Source organism: Struthio camelus, chromosome 12 (genome assembly GCF_040807025.1).
Source record: "Struthio camelus isolate bStrCam1 chromosome 12, bStrCam1.hap1, whole genome shotgun sequence".
Lineage (NCBI taxonomy): Eukaryota > Metazoa > Chordata > Aves > Struthioniformes > Struthionidae > Struthio > Struthio camelus.
The window spans coordinates 15,882,375-15,896,987 of record NC_090953.1 but is presented as its reverse complement, the minus strand read 5'-3'; the positions used below and the strand labels follow the sequence as shown (position 1 = coordinate 15,896,987).

Here is a 14,613-nt window from a genome sequence, read left to right as displayed (position 1 = left end):
CAAATACAGGTATGCATATACAATTATATTTATATATGCACCAGAACATTTTATTATGTGCATTGACAAAATAACTACCTAATTTGTTATAATTTTGTATGTCATTGACAGATCAGGTCTTACAGTTATGAAAGATGCAAATGGTATCAGAAACTATGCTTTGACTATTCATAATGTTACATTGTAGCCCTGTAAATTGGTCTCACATGCATTTAAAACCTATAGGTACATAAATACCAAATGACAAAACTAGAGGGAGTTTCTTCATACTTTATTTTACAACTTCTCACTAAATATATTTATTTACAAGACACAGAGGTTGCTTTAGTGCAATACATAGTAATGTTGCATAAGTACAAACTGTTGAACTTTTCTAAAAAAAAAAAAAAGAAATAAAGCACTTAACTGATGTTACAGCTAAGTATGTAAAGCAACATTAATAACTCTGAGTGAAAATGCTAACAGCATCATTACTTTTCATAAACAATTTCTAGAAACAAACCACAAACCAGCTTTACATATTCCAAACTATTAACCCTTATACAGTACCATATCATTTTAAAAAAAGATGAAAAATTTCAAAGCACATATACTGTTGTGTGTGGCAGTCTTTTTCTACAGCTATTGACTTACCTTTTTAATACAAATATGATATTACCTTGGCAGTTTTGAAGAACAAAGTTATCTCAAGATATCAAACATCAGTAACAAACTCTGATAAGCACAGCTTCTTGAGAACTTGCTTTAACAGCATTTCTTCACAGTGATATTTATGAAAGGTTGGAAAAAGATTAGCATAAAATATTTCCATCCCTTTTCAATATTTATGCAAAAATCATTACTTTATATTGATAATTATAAAATTACAAACACTTTCTATAAGTAACTGCATCTGTAGTAATGATAGAAAAAGTTATCTGTAAGAGACCTAAAATGAGGCTAGCATAAAATGATAGTTTGAAATTAGCTACATTTTTAACATAACAGTAAGGGAGGTAACTTAATTTACAATAAGCAGCACGGTATTTTAGCAGAAACAACTTATTAATCAGCTCAGAGAGCCAATTATTTATTAACAAATGTTAAAAAATAAATGAATTGTGATGAGGTGAAATCATCATTTTAAAATATATAATGAACCATTTATTCTTAATCTTAGTTTTGGCACTTAATTGGAACAATTACTTTACCAAAGACCAAAATATGTATAAAAGATACAGAGCTCCTGGACATACCTTGCAAATATAGTACCTAGGTACTGGCAAACACTGAAAACATAGTTAATTAAACATTCCCACAGATTTTCACATTGCATGCACTATTCAGACAACAGCATTGTAGCTATGTTCTTGGCGGTGACAGTCTTGCTTTACTTGGGTATTTTAGGCCATTTCTTCAGCAGATCTTGTTTCTGATTTAAGTCTTACAAATTCTTTAGCAACTTCATCATTGGTCCGCTGAGAAAGTATTCTAAGGATTGTCAGCCCAGTCTCATCTACAAAGATGTTTCTCAACAAGGGATACCAAGATGCACAGCTACCTTTCTCTGCTATGTTTTGCAGTTGAATAACTGTCATTCCTATAACGCGATCTTCCCTCGCAAAGCAGTAGTCTTTCACTGAGAGATGAAGCTCGTAGGCTCCTGGCCTGTCTTCATTACTCAAAATGCTGCATGGATTAAAAATGCAGATTTAGAACAAGCAGTTCAGTTTAATTCCCCTAAGTGAACATGCTGTAGAAATCTAGTCACCTTAATAATGATTGATAGTGGTAGTTCCAGTTTTTGCAAGAGTATCATTTACTTCAAGCCTTTTACATGGTTAACCTTTTTTGGATGCTACTGGTCAGGTAGCCTCTGTTCCCACTGACCTGAACAGAGACTTAAGAGAATTCGTTAGTTCCCTCAGTATCTGAAACATGCTGAGGATAGTGCCTAAAATATTCAAGTAGTTTAAGCACAGATTTTATACCATCTTTTAACAATTGAAAAAAACAGGAATGTTTATACTGCCACCTTAAATCGTCGATGGCTTTCTTTTAGGCATTCCATATTTTCTATGCCAGAATAAATTATTTTTGACTTCTTTTTTTTGGACTTTTCTGCACAGTTCTTCCTAGCTTAGTAATTCTGCAATGTGCAAGTATGTAAAAGTAGCTTCCCTGCTCTTAAGTATCTGTTTTTTAAATGTACTAGGCATAACTGCAGTTACAAAACTGCAGTGCAGAATTCTGGATCAATACTTCAACAATTTCTCTTCTGTCCTTACTGAAAGTTGTTGTTTGTTTGTTTGCATGAGCAGGCATATGGGTCTGATAAAAGGCTCTCCAAATTAGTTTTTCACTGACACAAAATGCATCTCGGCTAAAGTTTTGTTCCTGTTTATTCTGCCAGGTCCAAATTAGCTGTAGGGTCTGTCGTACCGTTTGTTCAAAATTCACGGTTAGGTGGATGGCTATTGGTTTGGATATTGGATGGATAATGCTTTCTATTGTAACACAAACGAGAGGTTGCCTTGGAAAAGTAAGAGTGAAAATGTGATATAAAGCATTTATGATGTCATTTAATTTTAATAACTGTTGTTTTATCACAGCTTTTCTACGTTGCTACTTTCATGCTTTGTTTTATCCACTACTTGTGCAGTAAGTACTGTTCCTAGATAAAAAAAAAAAAAAAAAGAAATTTTTTTCTCGTACTGTATTTTTGAAATGATGGCAAGAACAAATTTTAAGCATCCAGGGGAACTGAAATGTTTTAAAACCTTTCATAAAGTTCAAAAAAAAAAAAAAAAGCCCAATAACCTGATTTTTAAGGGTAAAGTTTATTCCCTCCCAAGGTAGCCAGAGATCCTCTAGACCATTTAAGAAATGGTGTGAACGCTCTATTTAGCACATGCAAGGTGACTAATACCCCCCCAAGCCTAGTGGCTAGTTGTAATTAGTTAGAAATGTACCTACTGACAGGCTAAACCCAACTGGAGAAAACGTGCCCAGTTATGCAGTTGTTCCGGCAGGAACATGTTTAACATGCCCTGCCTGCATCTGTTGGTACATCTTCATCCTGCTTGAAATCGGTGGGCATTATGCGGGTCACTGCAGTCGCCAGGGGAGAGAAGGAGCTGTTATGCTCAAGACCATGGATATACTGGGGGACTGTTTCCTAAAAATACCTTGCTTTATTGCTCCACATCCTTTACTCATTGCTCTAAATCATATAAGCAGACGCACAGGGCAGGGCAGCACTCAGAGAGATGGTTTACAATATTATTTCATTTAATCTAAATATAGAAGTGACTGACAGATGATCTGTCAGCTCTAGTGAGATGCCGCTATTTGAATGCAATTTCAGTTTGTGATGAATGGAAACTGAGCAACACTTAAGCTTTAATCATTTGAAGGATCTGAGTGTTTCTATAAAAGCTGCGCCATTAAAATCATTCATCAAGCTTTAGGAAGAAGGTATAGCTTTGAAATAATACCCGGGTCCTCCATAAAAGTTATTTCATAAATTGATTTCTGACGTCCGATTAATTATATATTTTTTATTATTACTTTCCTACTTCACTATGAGTGATAACAACAGGGGTGGTAAGAGGAGTGGGCCAACCAACTACTTTATTGAATTATTGAAAGTTAACAGTGGCAGAGGCCTATGTTAAATTGGTGACTGATTCAAGGGTTAAGTACTAAAATAGCTTAGTGGTATTTATTTGATACTTTCATTTTCTTTAATAGTCAGTGTTAACCTGCTTATTCTTACTGGACATAAAAGATATTTAAACACATCCTTTCCTCCCTAAGGTGAAAGATTCACATTATTTATTGAAGTTGCAATGAAAGAAAGAGGATTATGCTGCTACAAATAAGAAACATAAACTTGTATTTTATAACACTACTTCACCTTTTCCCTTCAGAAATTATTTTTATACTTACTTTGTAATCCTTATACAGTTTGGTCCCAACAAAGAGGAATATTTAAAGATGGAAGTGTATTCAGCTTTCAGATGGTAACGTTATTCATGAAAATGAAAAAAATCTGTACATATTGATGACTTTCTGCTTAATTTGATGTCATTTCATTTGGATTTTTATAACTATTCCCATTTTGCTACTTTATTTTTAAACCCTTTTATCCATCCAGTTGCAGTATATGAAACTCAGCCTCTTTAATTTCATTTTTAATTGTGCTTTCAGTAGCCTCCAGAGAAACAAGTAAAGACGACATTTGTTCCATATATATTTCATAGATTACTACTTTTGTTTATAGTGCAATCTCAGTGCAATTAATGGTATCATTTTCTTAAAATTATACTAGAGGGACACATGATGCAATTTCAACCAGTGTATTCTCCCTTCCCAGCCACGCCAGTACGCTTAGAGCAGTTCTAAGGAGCTGAGGTCCCAGGTGTCCTGGGAAACAGTTAGCAATAGGCTGTGGAGTGCAAGGATGAAAAGTTTTGACTTGAGCGACAGGACATGTAGCCTGCCTTGCTTCCGTTTTTCCTAAGGTTTCCTTCTTCTGCCTGCCCTTTTATGATCATACGTCTCACCTTTCTTTCTGTTCTATATCCTCAGAGGCCAATTATTATCACGGATGCAGCAGAGGAATAAAGAAAATCAGTGGCAGCAAGCCTCAGCAGCTTTGTGGTCGGATACTGAGAGAGTGAACTCAGTCCTCAGTGCAGGGTTTTCCAGTGCTCGGAAAAGGAATTGGTGTCAGTTGGGAAAGGAGAGGAGAACTGAACAGGTGAAAGGGGTGTGCTCTGGGGAATACTAACTTTAAAACCTAGACTGAGTGAAAAGGTTATCGCTTGGAGGATTAAATAACAGAGGTATATAATAACATTAATATATAAGCACTGCTTTAAATTTTTGGACGTCTCTACAGACGTAACGGTCCAGATCTCTAGCAGGAAGAGTGAGCACTTCAGTCTAGGTAACCGCTTAAACAAATGTTTTCCTGGGTACCTAAATATTTATTTTTGTGTGTGGAAAAGAATTGCACATTTTAACCAGCTTTTATTAAGACTGAAAGCCTAGTGGTTGTCTTTCATCTTCATATAAAACTGATACCAATTAACAAATTGTTTTGAAGTGTTGTCTGTGTGTGCTCTTTGACCTATATAGCCTTAGCCTTAGGATTTTTTAGTCCTTACAGATTTAACTGCAAGAAATTCTAACAAAATGTGTATAAAATATGCAATTAACAGACAAAAAAGACTTACAATTGGAAAGTTTCATTGTATTTTGGTGACCAGGTGTTGCTCTTAGTCTTAGTTCCGTGTTTTCTTTTCTTGTCGCTGAGGTTAGGACCTAATACGAAGACTTCCACAAATGGCCGGAACATAGCTGTTGTTTGCCAATTTAGATTATTAATTGCTACAACTAAAAAAAAAAAAAAAAGAAAATAAATGAGGTTAACCAATAAAATCCCATTGGAAGAACTGCAATTAGTTATCCAACATGACTTTATATAGCCAATGAAAGATCAGTGGAGGGTGACCTGAGATCTTTCCTTTCAAAAATCTATACCTGGCAAACCTAGCGGGATCTTTGTCTGGTGTCTGCTGAGTAAGAGATCTGAATACTTCCAGTTAAAATAGTGGCAAATACAAATCTGTACTTTGCAAATATTGACCTTAACAGCTGTTTGTCTGCTACTTCCACTGTAATTCAAAAATCAGCTTATGCTAATATAAAGGTAACTGTCTTTGCATTGGAATTCAGGCTGTGCAGAACAAAGGGACTTAAATTTATAAAAAACAAAACATTTACAGTATTTTGGTGTAGTCATTCGCCATCTGACTCTGCTACAGCTTTTGGAAAATAAAATTATATAAAAGTAATTCTAAAGTGCAATTTGACACGTAAGATCTTATAGCTCAATAAGTGCTCTCTCTCTCTCTCTCTCTCTCTCTATATATATATATATAGCTATATATAGCTAGATATATAGCTATCTGCTAGCATGCTAGCAGACTTGCACAGGGAAGCACAGACAATACTGACCTGTATAATCATGACTCCTGTTGATGTTGAGCAAGGAAAAAGTATGAACCTAATAACCTAAATCATACTCATAGCTTTAGAAGCACTGTAATACTTAACATTTGTCATTTCATTACAGGAATATTTTACTGAGTATGTAAATATTCATGGGGTTCTGGGGTTTGTTGTTGTTGCTTTCTTTTTAAAACTAGCTTACCTTTTACAGTAACTTTATGCTCACCAGTTCCAGGGTGTGTAGAGACATCCACCTGTATAGATATCTCACCCACTGAATTATTAGAAGTTTGGCCTGAAATAATAATCAGGAGAGAAACAGACAGTAATAGAACGCAAGTAATACTCTTCCTTAGAAACACTTAAAATTCTGACATGTATTTCCCATTTACATGGGAATCAGTTATTGATTCATAAATGATTGCTGCCACAAAGATACCTGGCAATAGCAAATATCTACATAAAGTGCCTTAGTAAAACGAGGAGAAACTGTCAATGGGATCCTTCCACTCTGGCTGTCGTTAGATGTGCACACTGAAATGCAAAGGTGGTGATTTCGCCAAGCTTCATTTGCACTGATGTCCCCAAATCTGAACGCTTTTGGAAAGCTATTTCTGTATTGTTGATGAATCCTGTGACGGCAGTCCCTTGCCCCCATACTGGAGGCAGTAAATTTCTGTTAAGTTTATAACCAAACTAGTAAAGTTCGCCTGCACTAGTTACTGGCACATGGGCTTGAGTGTAAAAAAACAAAAAAACAAAAAAACAAAAAAAAAACTGGCTGGCTGCAGGGAAGGCAGAAGAGCCAGGAACTTAATTTTGAAAGTCCCTGCTTTAAGCACCAGTGCAGGCTCTAAGTCACTTTGCACATAATAGAGCCCTAAAAATAAGTCTCAATATATATTCAAAGGTCCTTACTTTAATATGTCATAGGCTAGGTTAAAACAGTACAATATAAACAAAATGGGGATATATGTACACTTGTTCTTTAATTAGATTGCAGTGAAAGGTGAACTCTGGCTGTGTACTGTTCACATACATCCCAATCTAATCTCCCTGAGCCGTTTACTAAACCAAATTACTCTCCCTTTATAATTGGCTAATATTTTTGTGGGTTGGCAAGGGAAGATTCTGTTCTTTCTATTCATACATAAATTCCTTGCCCGCTGGTTTTCCATCCATCTGCACATGAGGGGAAGCAAATGTTCCCTAGACGTTTTTCTCTTAGAAATTCCAGCAGCCCATGAAGGGATGAGGACAGGGAAGAGGTCTGTCTCGTTTTTTATGTGCCTTGTGTGAACATACTGGGAAAATGATATTTTTTGTCCTGAATTAGTTTATACCCGGGATATTTTGTTTTTCCTTTATTGTACCCTGTTTTTCTCAATCTCACCATCAACGAAATCCTAGAAATGCATTCCACAGTGAGGCTTATTGGTTGTGTTGGTATAATCTATAATTATGCTCTCTGCACTGGTTGTACGTCACAAGGTGAATTAAATGCTCTCACCCCCAAGCGTTACTGCTTTAGAGAACAAGGTTTTTTCCTGACATATCAAATTATGCTCAGTTATGTTGCTCAGAATCCTTGAACGCTGTTCTGTATCTTCCAACTTTCAAGTGAGTTTGGCTCAGAATCCACTTCTGAAGCACAGTCAGAAACAACAGAGTTTTAGTAAAAACATACAAACTCTTTTAATTTCTTAAGCTGCTCATAGCTGCTACGTCTGAATCACAGGTTACTCATAAAAATTTTCAGCCAGATGGTCTGGCCCATTTAAGATAAGTAACTAACTAGGCAATTTGTTATGCATCAGATTTTTAATGACAGGAAGTTTAGCTTCAGCGGCAGCCATTAAACTTCTTGTTGTAGTTTGGACAGTTCCTCAAAGCAAGCTGTACTATACTGGGCCTCTAATTAAGCTGCTGAATCATTCTACGTATTGTTCACAATGAATAATGCATGATAAGTTCCTGGTTTTACTATTCTAAAAAAGCTGTTCTACTGACCTTATTTCAGCTTTTCTAGTCTATTTCATTTCTGTCTTAATATACATGTTCTTAATCTAACTGTGCAGTAAAAATAGGTTTTATTTAGGAAGAGAAAGGAAATTTTTGTTTGGTCTAGACGATATAGTTAAAGCTGATTTCTTGTTCCTCTTTTCTCTTGCAACCCCAGTGTCTTTAGATCATGTATCAGTGAGCAGCATAATATTGACAGTGAATTTCTGTGTCTTGAAATAGTTTTTTTTATTTGTTTGTTAATTTTGGGGGGGTTCGAAGTGCTGTGTAAAAAATTCTGTCCAGAGAAACAAGACTGTCTTAACAAGGCCTCATTTATGAAATGTAGTATTCTTCAGTGGAGTTAGTCTTGGGTTTAAGCCAACTTGCTGACTTGTACGCAAACTGCAAACATCTTCTCTCTTATTTATGTAGATTAGTTAACTTGAATTAAGTAAAGCCTACATTTTTTTACATATGCAGTTCACAAAGGCTAATCAAGACTAAAGTTCCAATATCTATATAGGGTGTTCTCATTGGTGTTCTGAAGTAGTAAAGTAAATCAAAAAGAGAGCTGAGACTGGAGCTTCTAGAGTGTAAACCTGTCTTGTTCTTTCATACTGTGAAAGAACAGAAGAATACTGTTTTCATCTTGTTAAACACTGCACAGCTCAACCATAACAGGCCGCCTTTTATTTATTTATTTATTTATTTATTTATTTATTTTTTTGCGTGCAGGACCTCTTCTATGAATATGGTTTTGTTTACATATGTTAGAAATAGTTGTGCTTTAGCCAACAAGCCATCTTCAGCTTCTTCAGTCTAAGTTAAACATGCTGGTAAGCTGTTACTCTTTTGTTCTTCTGATTGAAAAGCTTTGTCTGCCGAGCTGGGTAGGAGAGAAGAACCAGGAATTTGCAACATCTAAAGCATAGGCATATTGAATGGCTAGAATAAACTGAATAAACATTTTGAGAGGGATTGTCAGAGGTTCTCAAACACACTTCTACTGAGAATTAATTTACCACTGACTGCACTGGAAGGTGAGTCAGTCTGATCCTGAGTACTACTGAATATATCAGCCAGTGTCAATCACTTGTTTTAGCCTGTAGCTTAAAAAAAAAAAAAAATTAGGGAATGTTTTGGAAGAAAATGATTAATGCTTTCATTAGCTGATGCAGCAACTAGCAGATGAAGTTTGTAATGGAGTGCAGTGTTAACCTGTAATGAATCATATGAGATCTTACCAGGACAAAATCTATGAACCTAAGAGCTAAGTCTTCTGTTTCTCACACTTTTTTTTTTTTTAAACTAGGCAAACTATTTCCTTGTGTAGTTCTCCTAACTGATCTTTTTCTTTCCTTGTCCTAGTAGTCTGTATTACGCAACAGTGCTCTAAGCAGAATTGCAAGTAGGTAGAAGGATTAGTCCTGTGTATCTAGTACTGTTTGGTAGAGTTATAAAGAAAGCTATGTAAAACTTCAAGCATTTTTATACTGAAGACAACTGATATTTACATGACGCTGCATATCGCTATTGCCCAGGAAACTTCTTGCAACAAAACCTCTTGGAGAGCAGAGACGATTTCTAATGGAGTCTAGAATACAAGCACGGTTTCCTTTAGTCGCCAGCCCTTTGGTCTTGCATCCACGTTCTCTCTCTCTCTCCCCCCTCCTCCCCATCCCTCCCTTCCTGCTGAACAAACCAGAGATACAATCCTAGAATTTACTTATACTGCCTTTTGCTGGCATTCAAAAACAATGGCGCTTCATTTTAAAGTCCCTGATCTCTCTCTGTTGTTTTGTTTCCTTTCTTACTGCCAGGCCTTGTAAAGTCAGGGCAGAAATAGCTCTCAGTGATTCCGATTGCCCTTTGGAAAGGTCGTTTTATCCTACCACATTTAACAGGTCCATTTAGCTGACAAAAAATATCTAGCCCTGCGCCACAGACAATGACTGCACTTCTCTTTCTTTAATACGGTAATTCAACTCATTAGAAGACTAACAGAAGTACTAACTCTGCTTTTTAGCATGAAATGAGTTTATAGTGGTAGGTTTGTGGTTGATTGGTGGGCTAATACTAGCCCTCTGTGACTTGTGAAGAAAACCATGCCTGTTTCCTCATAGTTTAAAAACTATGCAAAACTAATATAGTAACACTGCAAAGGTGGTAGATGCAGATATTTTTTTCATATTTTTGTGGCAATATAAAATATAGGAATCTTCTATTCTGCTATTCCTTCAATGGTAATAATGTATAACTATGACTCAAATTTTTCTCATATGAGTGTTTGTTAAAAATTTACTTTGTGGAAGTAAATATTTTTGTAACCGCATATAATTGCTGTCAGCAAACTTTTGTGAGCATTTCCAGATAGATACCCTTCAAAATCATCAATTTAAAATTCTAGAAGTGCTTGTAAATACTCAAACAAACACTAGTTGCCTGTACAGAACCCCCAAATCACGTAGTGAGTTGATGTGTGTTGCCCAGAGGCGTGCATGTGCGTATGCTTTCACAGACTTGGCATAGTTCTTCTGCAGCCACTGCTGTGGTGCAGCCCATTTAGACTCGCTTAAAACTAGTTTGTTTTGAGGGGTGCTAGGAGCACTGGTATTGCAGCATGGAGCTCAGGGAGAGATCTCATCTGAGAAGTTGAGCTAATAACTGGTCTGTTCACAGGTCCTGACTCTAAATCTCCACCTGCCACAGTTAGACAGATAGGAGTATCCAAGACAGCAGAGCTTGTGCACATAAGTAGCAGTAGCGCTGCAGCTAAGCCCAAAGTTCACATAATGTATATAAAAATAATATTTAGTATTTGAGATCTTCTAATATAAACATAGGAAAGTTTATTTAATGATACAAATTCTCATATAGAAGTAGTCATAGAAGACAGAATTGCCCCATCTAAAATGGTATTGCCTGATGCACCTGTTAACAAAGTTAGTTTTTAATCTGGTATTGTATTTAAACAAACACTAGCGTCAAGCTTGCAATCTCTTCTATTTACAGTTCAGTGTGGCAAAATTTGGTAGCTATAACAAAGTGAAACACAACAGCCTTGAAAAATGAGCAGTGAAGATCAAATAATTTAATGGTGTAAATAAGTCAGAAATAAGTAGTACTGCACCTAGTGAACCCTAAGAGAATATCTGTCCCTGCACGTCTTCTGTTTCATCAGCTCTGTGCCTGTAGACTAGAATTTGAAAATGGTTGTCTAATCCTTGGTTAACATGGTTAACATATCATTTCATGATAAGGACTCTCTATCTAATGTTTTGGACAGCAATTTTTTTCTCTTTTGAAACTGCTTCAGGATCTCTTGGCATTCATCGTATCTTACTGCCAGTAGTTTCATGTAAAATTCTTAAATCTGGAGGAGGCTTTATTTGAGTTTATCACAGGATACAGAATGAGACACAGCAGCAAATTGTGTGCCGGTGTGTGACAGAGATTGAGAGAGACATAAAGGGCATGCTTGTAAAACAAGGATTCTTTTTATGTTGCAAAGTAGTCTAGTAGCAAAAGAGAAGAAGAATGGGTTTCCATTGCTGTTCAACTAGGGACATATCTCTGTTGTCATCTATTAACAATTACAGCTTTAATTAACTACAGATTTCATTCTTATTCTTTTCTCTTTTTAATTTCTTTTTTTCTTTTCTTTCTTTCTTTTCTTTTTTTTTTTTTTTAAACTAATGACATCCAGAAGCATTAAAAGCCAATGTGATTGTGGTCTGTCCAGTGTCCATCCTGCTGCAGTGGCATTTGCAGAGACAATTCTAACCATGCAGTCATTGTAGAAGCAAGACTCACTTATCTGCAGAACACTTATAAAGACAGTATGCAATGGAGTCTTATGCCTTCTGTTATTAGTATGACCCTTTACCCAAACCTGCATTGCATTGGCAAAGTTCATAGAACTTGTTTGGAATATAGTGACTCTTTTATTTAAAAAAAAAAAAAAAAAAAAAAAAAGAAGAGAGAGACAGAAATCTCAGCTGTGCCTAATATGATTGTTTTTTTTCTCTGCCCACTCCCCACTTTACAAATCTGTTGAGCTTTAGGCATACAATTATGTTGTCAGAGCGTACATACAAGAGAGACAGTGGAGAATGATGCTGTTTGTTTGGATTTTGGTGTTAGAAATTCAGGAAAATCTGGGATTGAGGTTTGTCAACAAAACAGCAGCTCTGATGTGGATCTAAATTCACAGTCTTCAGTTCAGAGAACTCAGAAAAGTACTAGTTCCCTCTCCTAATGCTGTAAGTATTTTATCTCTGTGAAGAGAACTGATTCCATTTCTGGAAGCTGGACTCTAATAAGCAGTCTACAACGCATCCAAACGCGATTGGAGTCTACTCTCAGGCGCTTTTGAAAAGAGAGTTCTTAGGTGTGCTTGAAAGCCTTTATGCGACCTGCAGTTATTACAACGTAATAATCTATTGCTTGCTTGACAGGAAAGCATTGAATGTCAAAAGTTATTAAACAACTAAGACTCTATTGTTGGAAGTTCTGTAATTGAATTTAATTACATATATATATATTTGTGCGCGTGTGTGTGTGTGTATATATAAATATATAAATGTACATTTTTTTTTTTCCTTCACTATTTTTTTCTGTGGGAATCGGGAAGGCTGTTTTGTAGTGATCAGCTCTTTAGCCTCAGAGCAAGTACAGATCAGAGAGCCCGAGTCAGTGATGCTGGCGCATAAGCATAGAGGCCTGATGTGTAATGGTGTCACTCCACTGTGTTGTAGCTAGCTAGTTCTTGAGCATCGCCTCCCTTAACCTGCTCAGCTTCCCTTATAGGTTCCAAAAGTGAATGTCAGCAGCTTCCATCTGGCATATGTGCCTGTGCAATGTAAGCTCTTGCATGTCTGTATGGTAAGAAATCAGGGATGAGCCAGCTTTGATGCAGAAGGTGAGTACTCAGACTGGCATGATTTGAGGTCTAACCCTACATACTTCTTCATTCAGCAACTCAGTCTATATGCACTGAAACACAGAAATGTTACCCTTGGTTGATGTCTACCTGGCTCAGAGTGTGGGCACTCAGGCTTGCTACATTCAACTGTGTAGATATGTGTGTGTAGAAGAGTCAAAGACAATCTTGGTGCCTCTGGTGAGATACAGCTGTAAACACCATGCTATTTATGAAAGCATTCTTAAGATTTAAACACTGGGAACAGGTAATAATGAATGATAATAATAGTATGCATTTGTAGTAATAACAAACACACACGTGTGTGTGTGTGTGTGTGTGTATACACACACACATATATACACATACACACGTATAATGTATACATATTTAAATAAATAAAATCCAGACAGCTGAAAAGACATACTAATTTATGCAGTGTTTTGAAGCGTGCGCTCAGTTCTACATACAGACAAGAATAGCCTCTCAAGTTAAAAGGTTTATATATGTATTGAATGTTCCACTGATACCATTCAGTTCTTTCTTTAAAAAAAAAAAAAAAAAAAAAGACATACTTCTGATGATTTCATATAGGCATTATTAACAATATTTTGGATATCAGTATTTTGTGTTCATTTTCTTGAAGACTTAAGGGGAACAGTAATGCACATCTTATAATTTAGGTGCTTTAGTATTTCATTTAAAGGTAACCAAACATATTTTCTGTCATGACAGCCTCTTAAGTGCCTACAAAAACCTTTTATTTCACTAGCGGTCCTGCTTTCTTACAGTTGAACTTTTAAAATATTTATTTTCTCCCCAGATTCTGTACTCATTGATTATGATATTAGCATATGATGAAATCTGTTAGTCATAATTCTGAAATTTTCTTCATTGTGCCCATTTTATATAGTCTGTTACTACACGTTCGTTGCAACTAGGCTGACTTCTGCAGCTTATCTTTTCAGGCTATTTTTTTCTTTTATGAAATAATGTTGTATAACACACGATTCTGACCTCAGTTTGAAAGTACAGTGGATGAAGCAGGGATTACTTCCTGAGTTAAACTCTGTCTCATGCCTAGGTCATAAGAGAACCAGATATACTATTACTAGATCTTAGAAGTTCATAATGGCATACAAGTACAACCTTCGAAATATGCTTGCTACAATAATAGTGCAATTCAACGTTCTTGAAATGCAAAGAGCTGAAAAAAAAACTTTCCTTTTTTTACTCATAAGAGCTGCTTAGCAATTTTTGTTTCCCATAGACTATGCAATGGTGTTCATTTTCTTGCCTAAACAATAGGGTATTTGCTGGTTTCCATGATACTATCAGTTTAGTATCTCAACCTGACTTCATCTATTTAAAGAAGATGGTGAGATTTTGCTTTGCCTTGTACCATTACTGGTTGCAGGGGAACACAGAATTGAATTCTGGCTTGGCGTTTGTAAATAACTTCTGTTCGTGTAATTTCCTGCGTTAGTGGTTTTACAAGAACAGCCTGAGCATGGAGTTACTGTTATAGTTAGTTATTAATTCTAATTAGATAAATATTTTCAATTCTAATTACCTTTTCGTTTTTAGATGCTTCCGCTTGTCTAGCATATGAAAAGAAGAAAGCCGATACAAATCGGCTCCTGTGCAAGCATATCCTTCTCCCCAGCCATTTATGCACAAAATAGGCA

At 36.0% G+C, this 14,613-nt stretch overlaps 1 protein-coding gene across 1 annotated transcript in view; it reads right to left on the bottom strand.

Annotated features, from left to right (window-relative positions):
* Positions 1-250: 250 nt before the first annotated feature.
* UNC13C (unc-13 homolog C) overlaps positions 251-14,613 on the bottom strand; it is a 201,073-nt gene continuing 186,710 nt past the window's right edge. The window contains exons 29-31 of the mRNA XM_068958236.1: positions 6,203-6,295; positions 5,223-5,382; positions 251-1,668 (exon numbers count right to left, since the gene is read on the bottom strand). Coding sequence (XP_068814337.1) covers positions 1,383-1,668; positions 5,223-5,382; positions 6,203-6,295 — 539 coding nt within the window. The 3' untranslated portion in view covers positions 251-1,382. The remainder of the gene's footprint in view (positions 1,669-5,222; positions 5,383-6,202; positions 6,296-14,613) is intronic.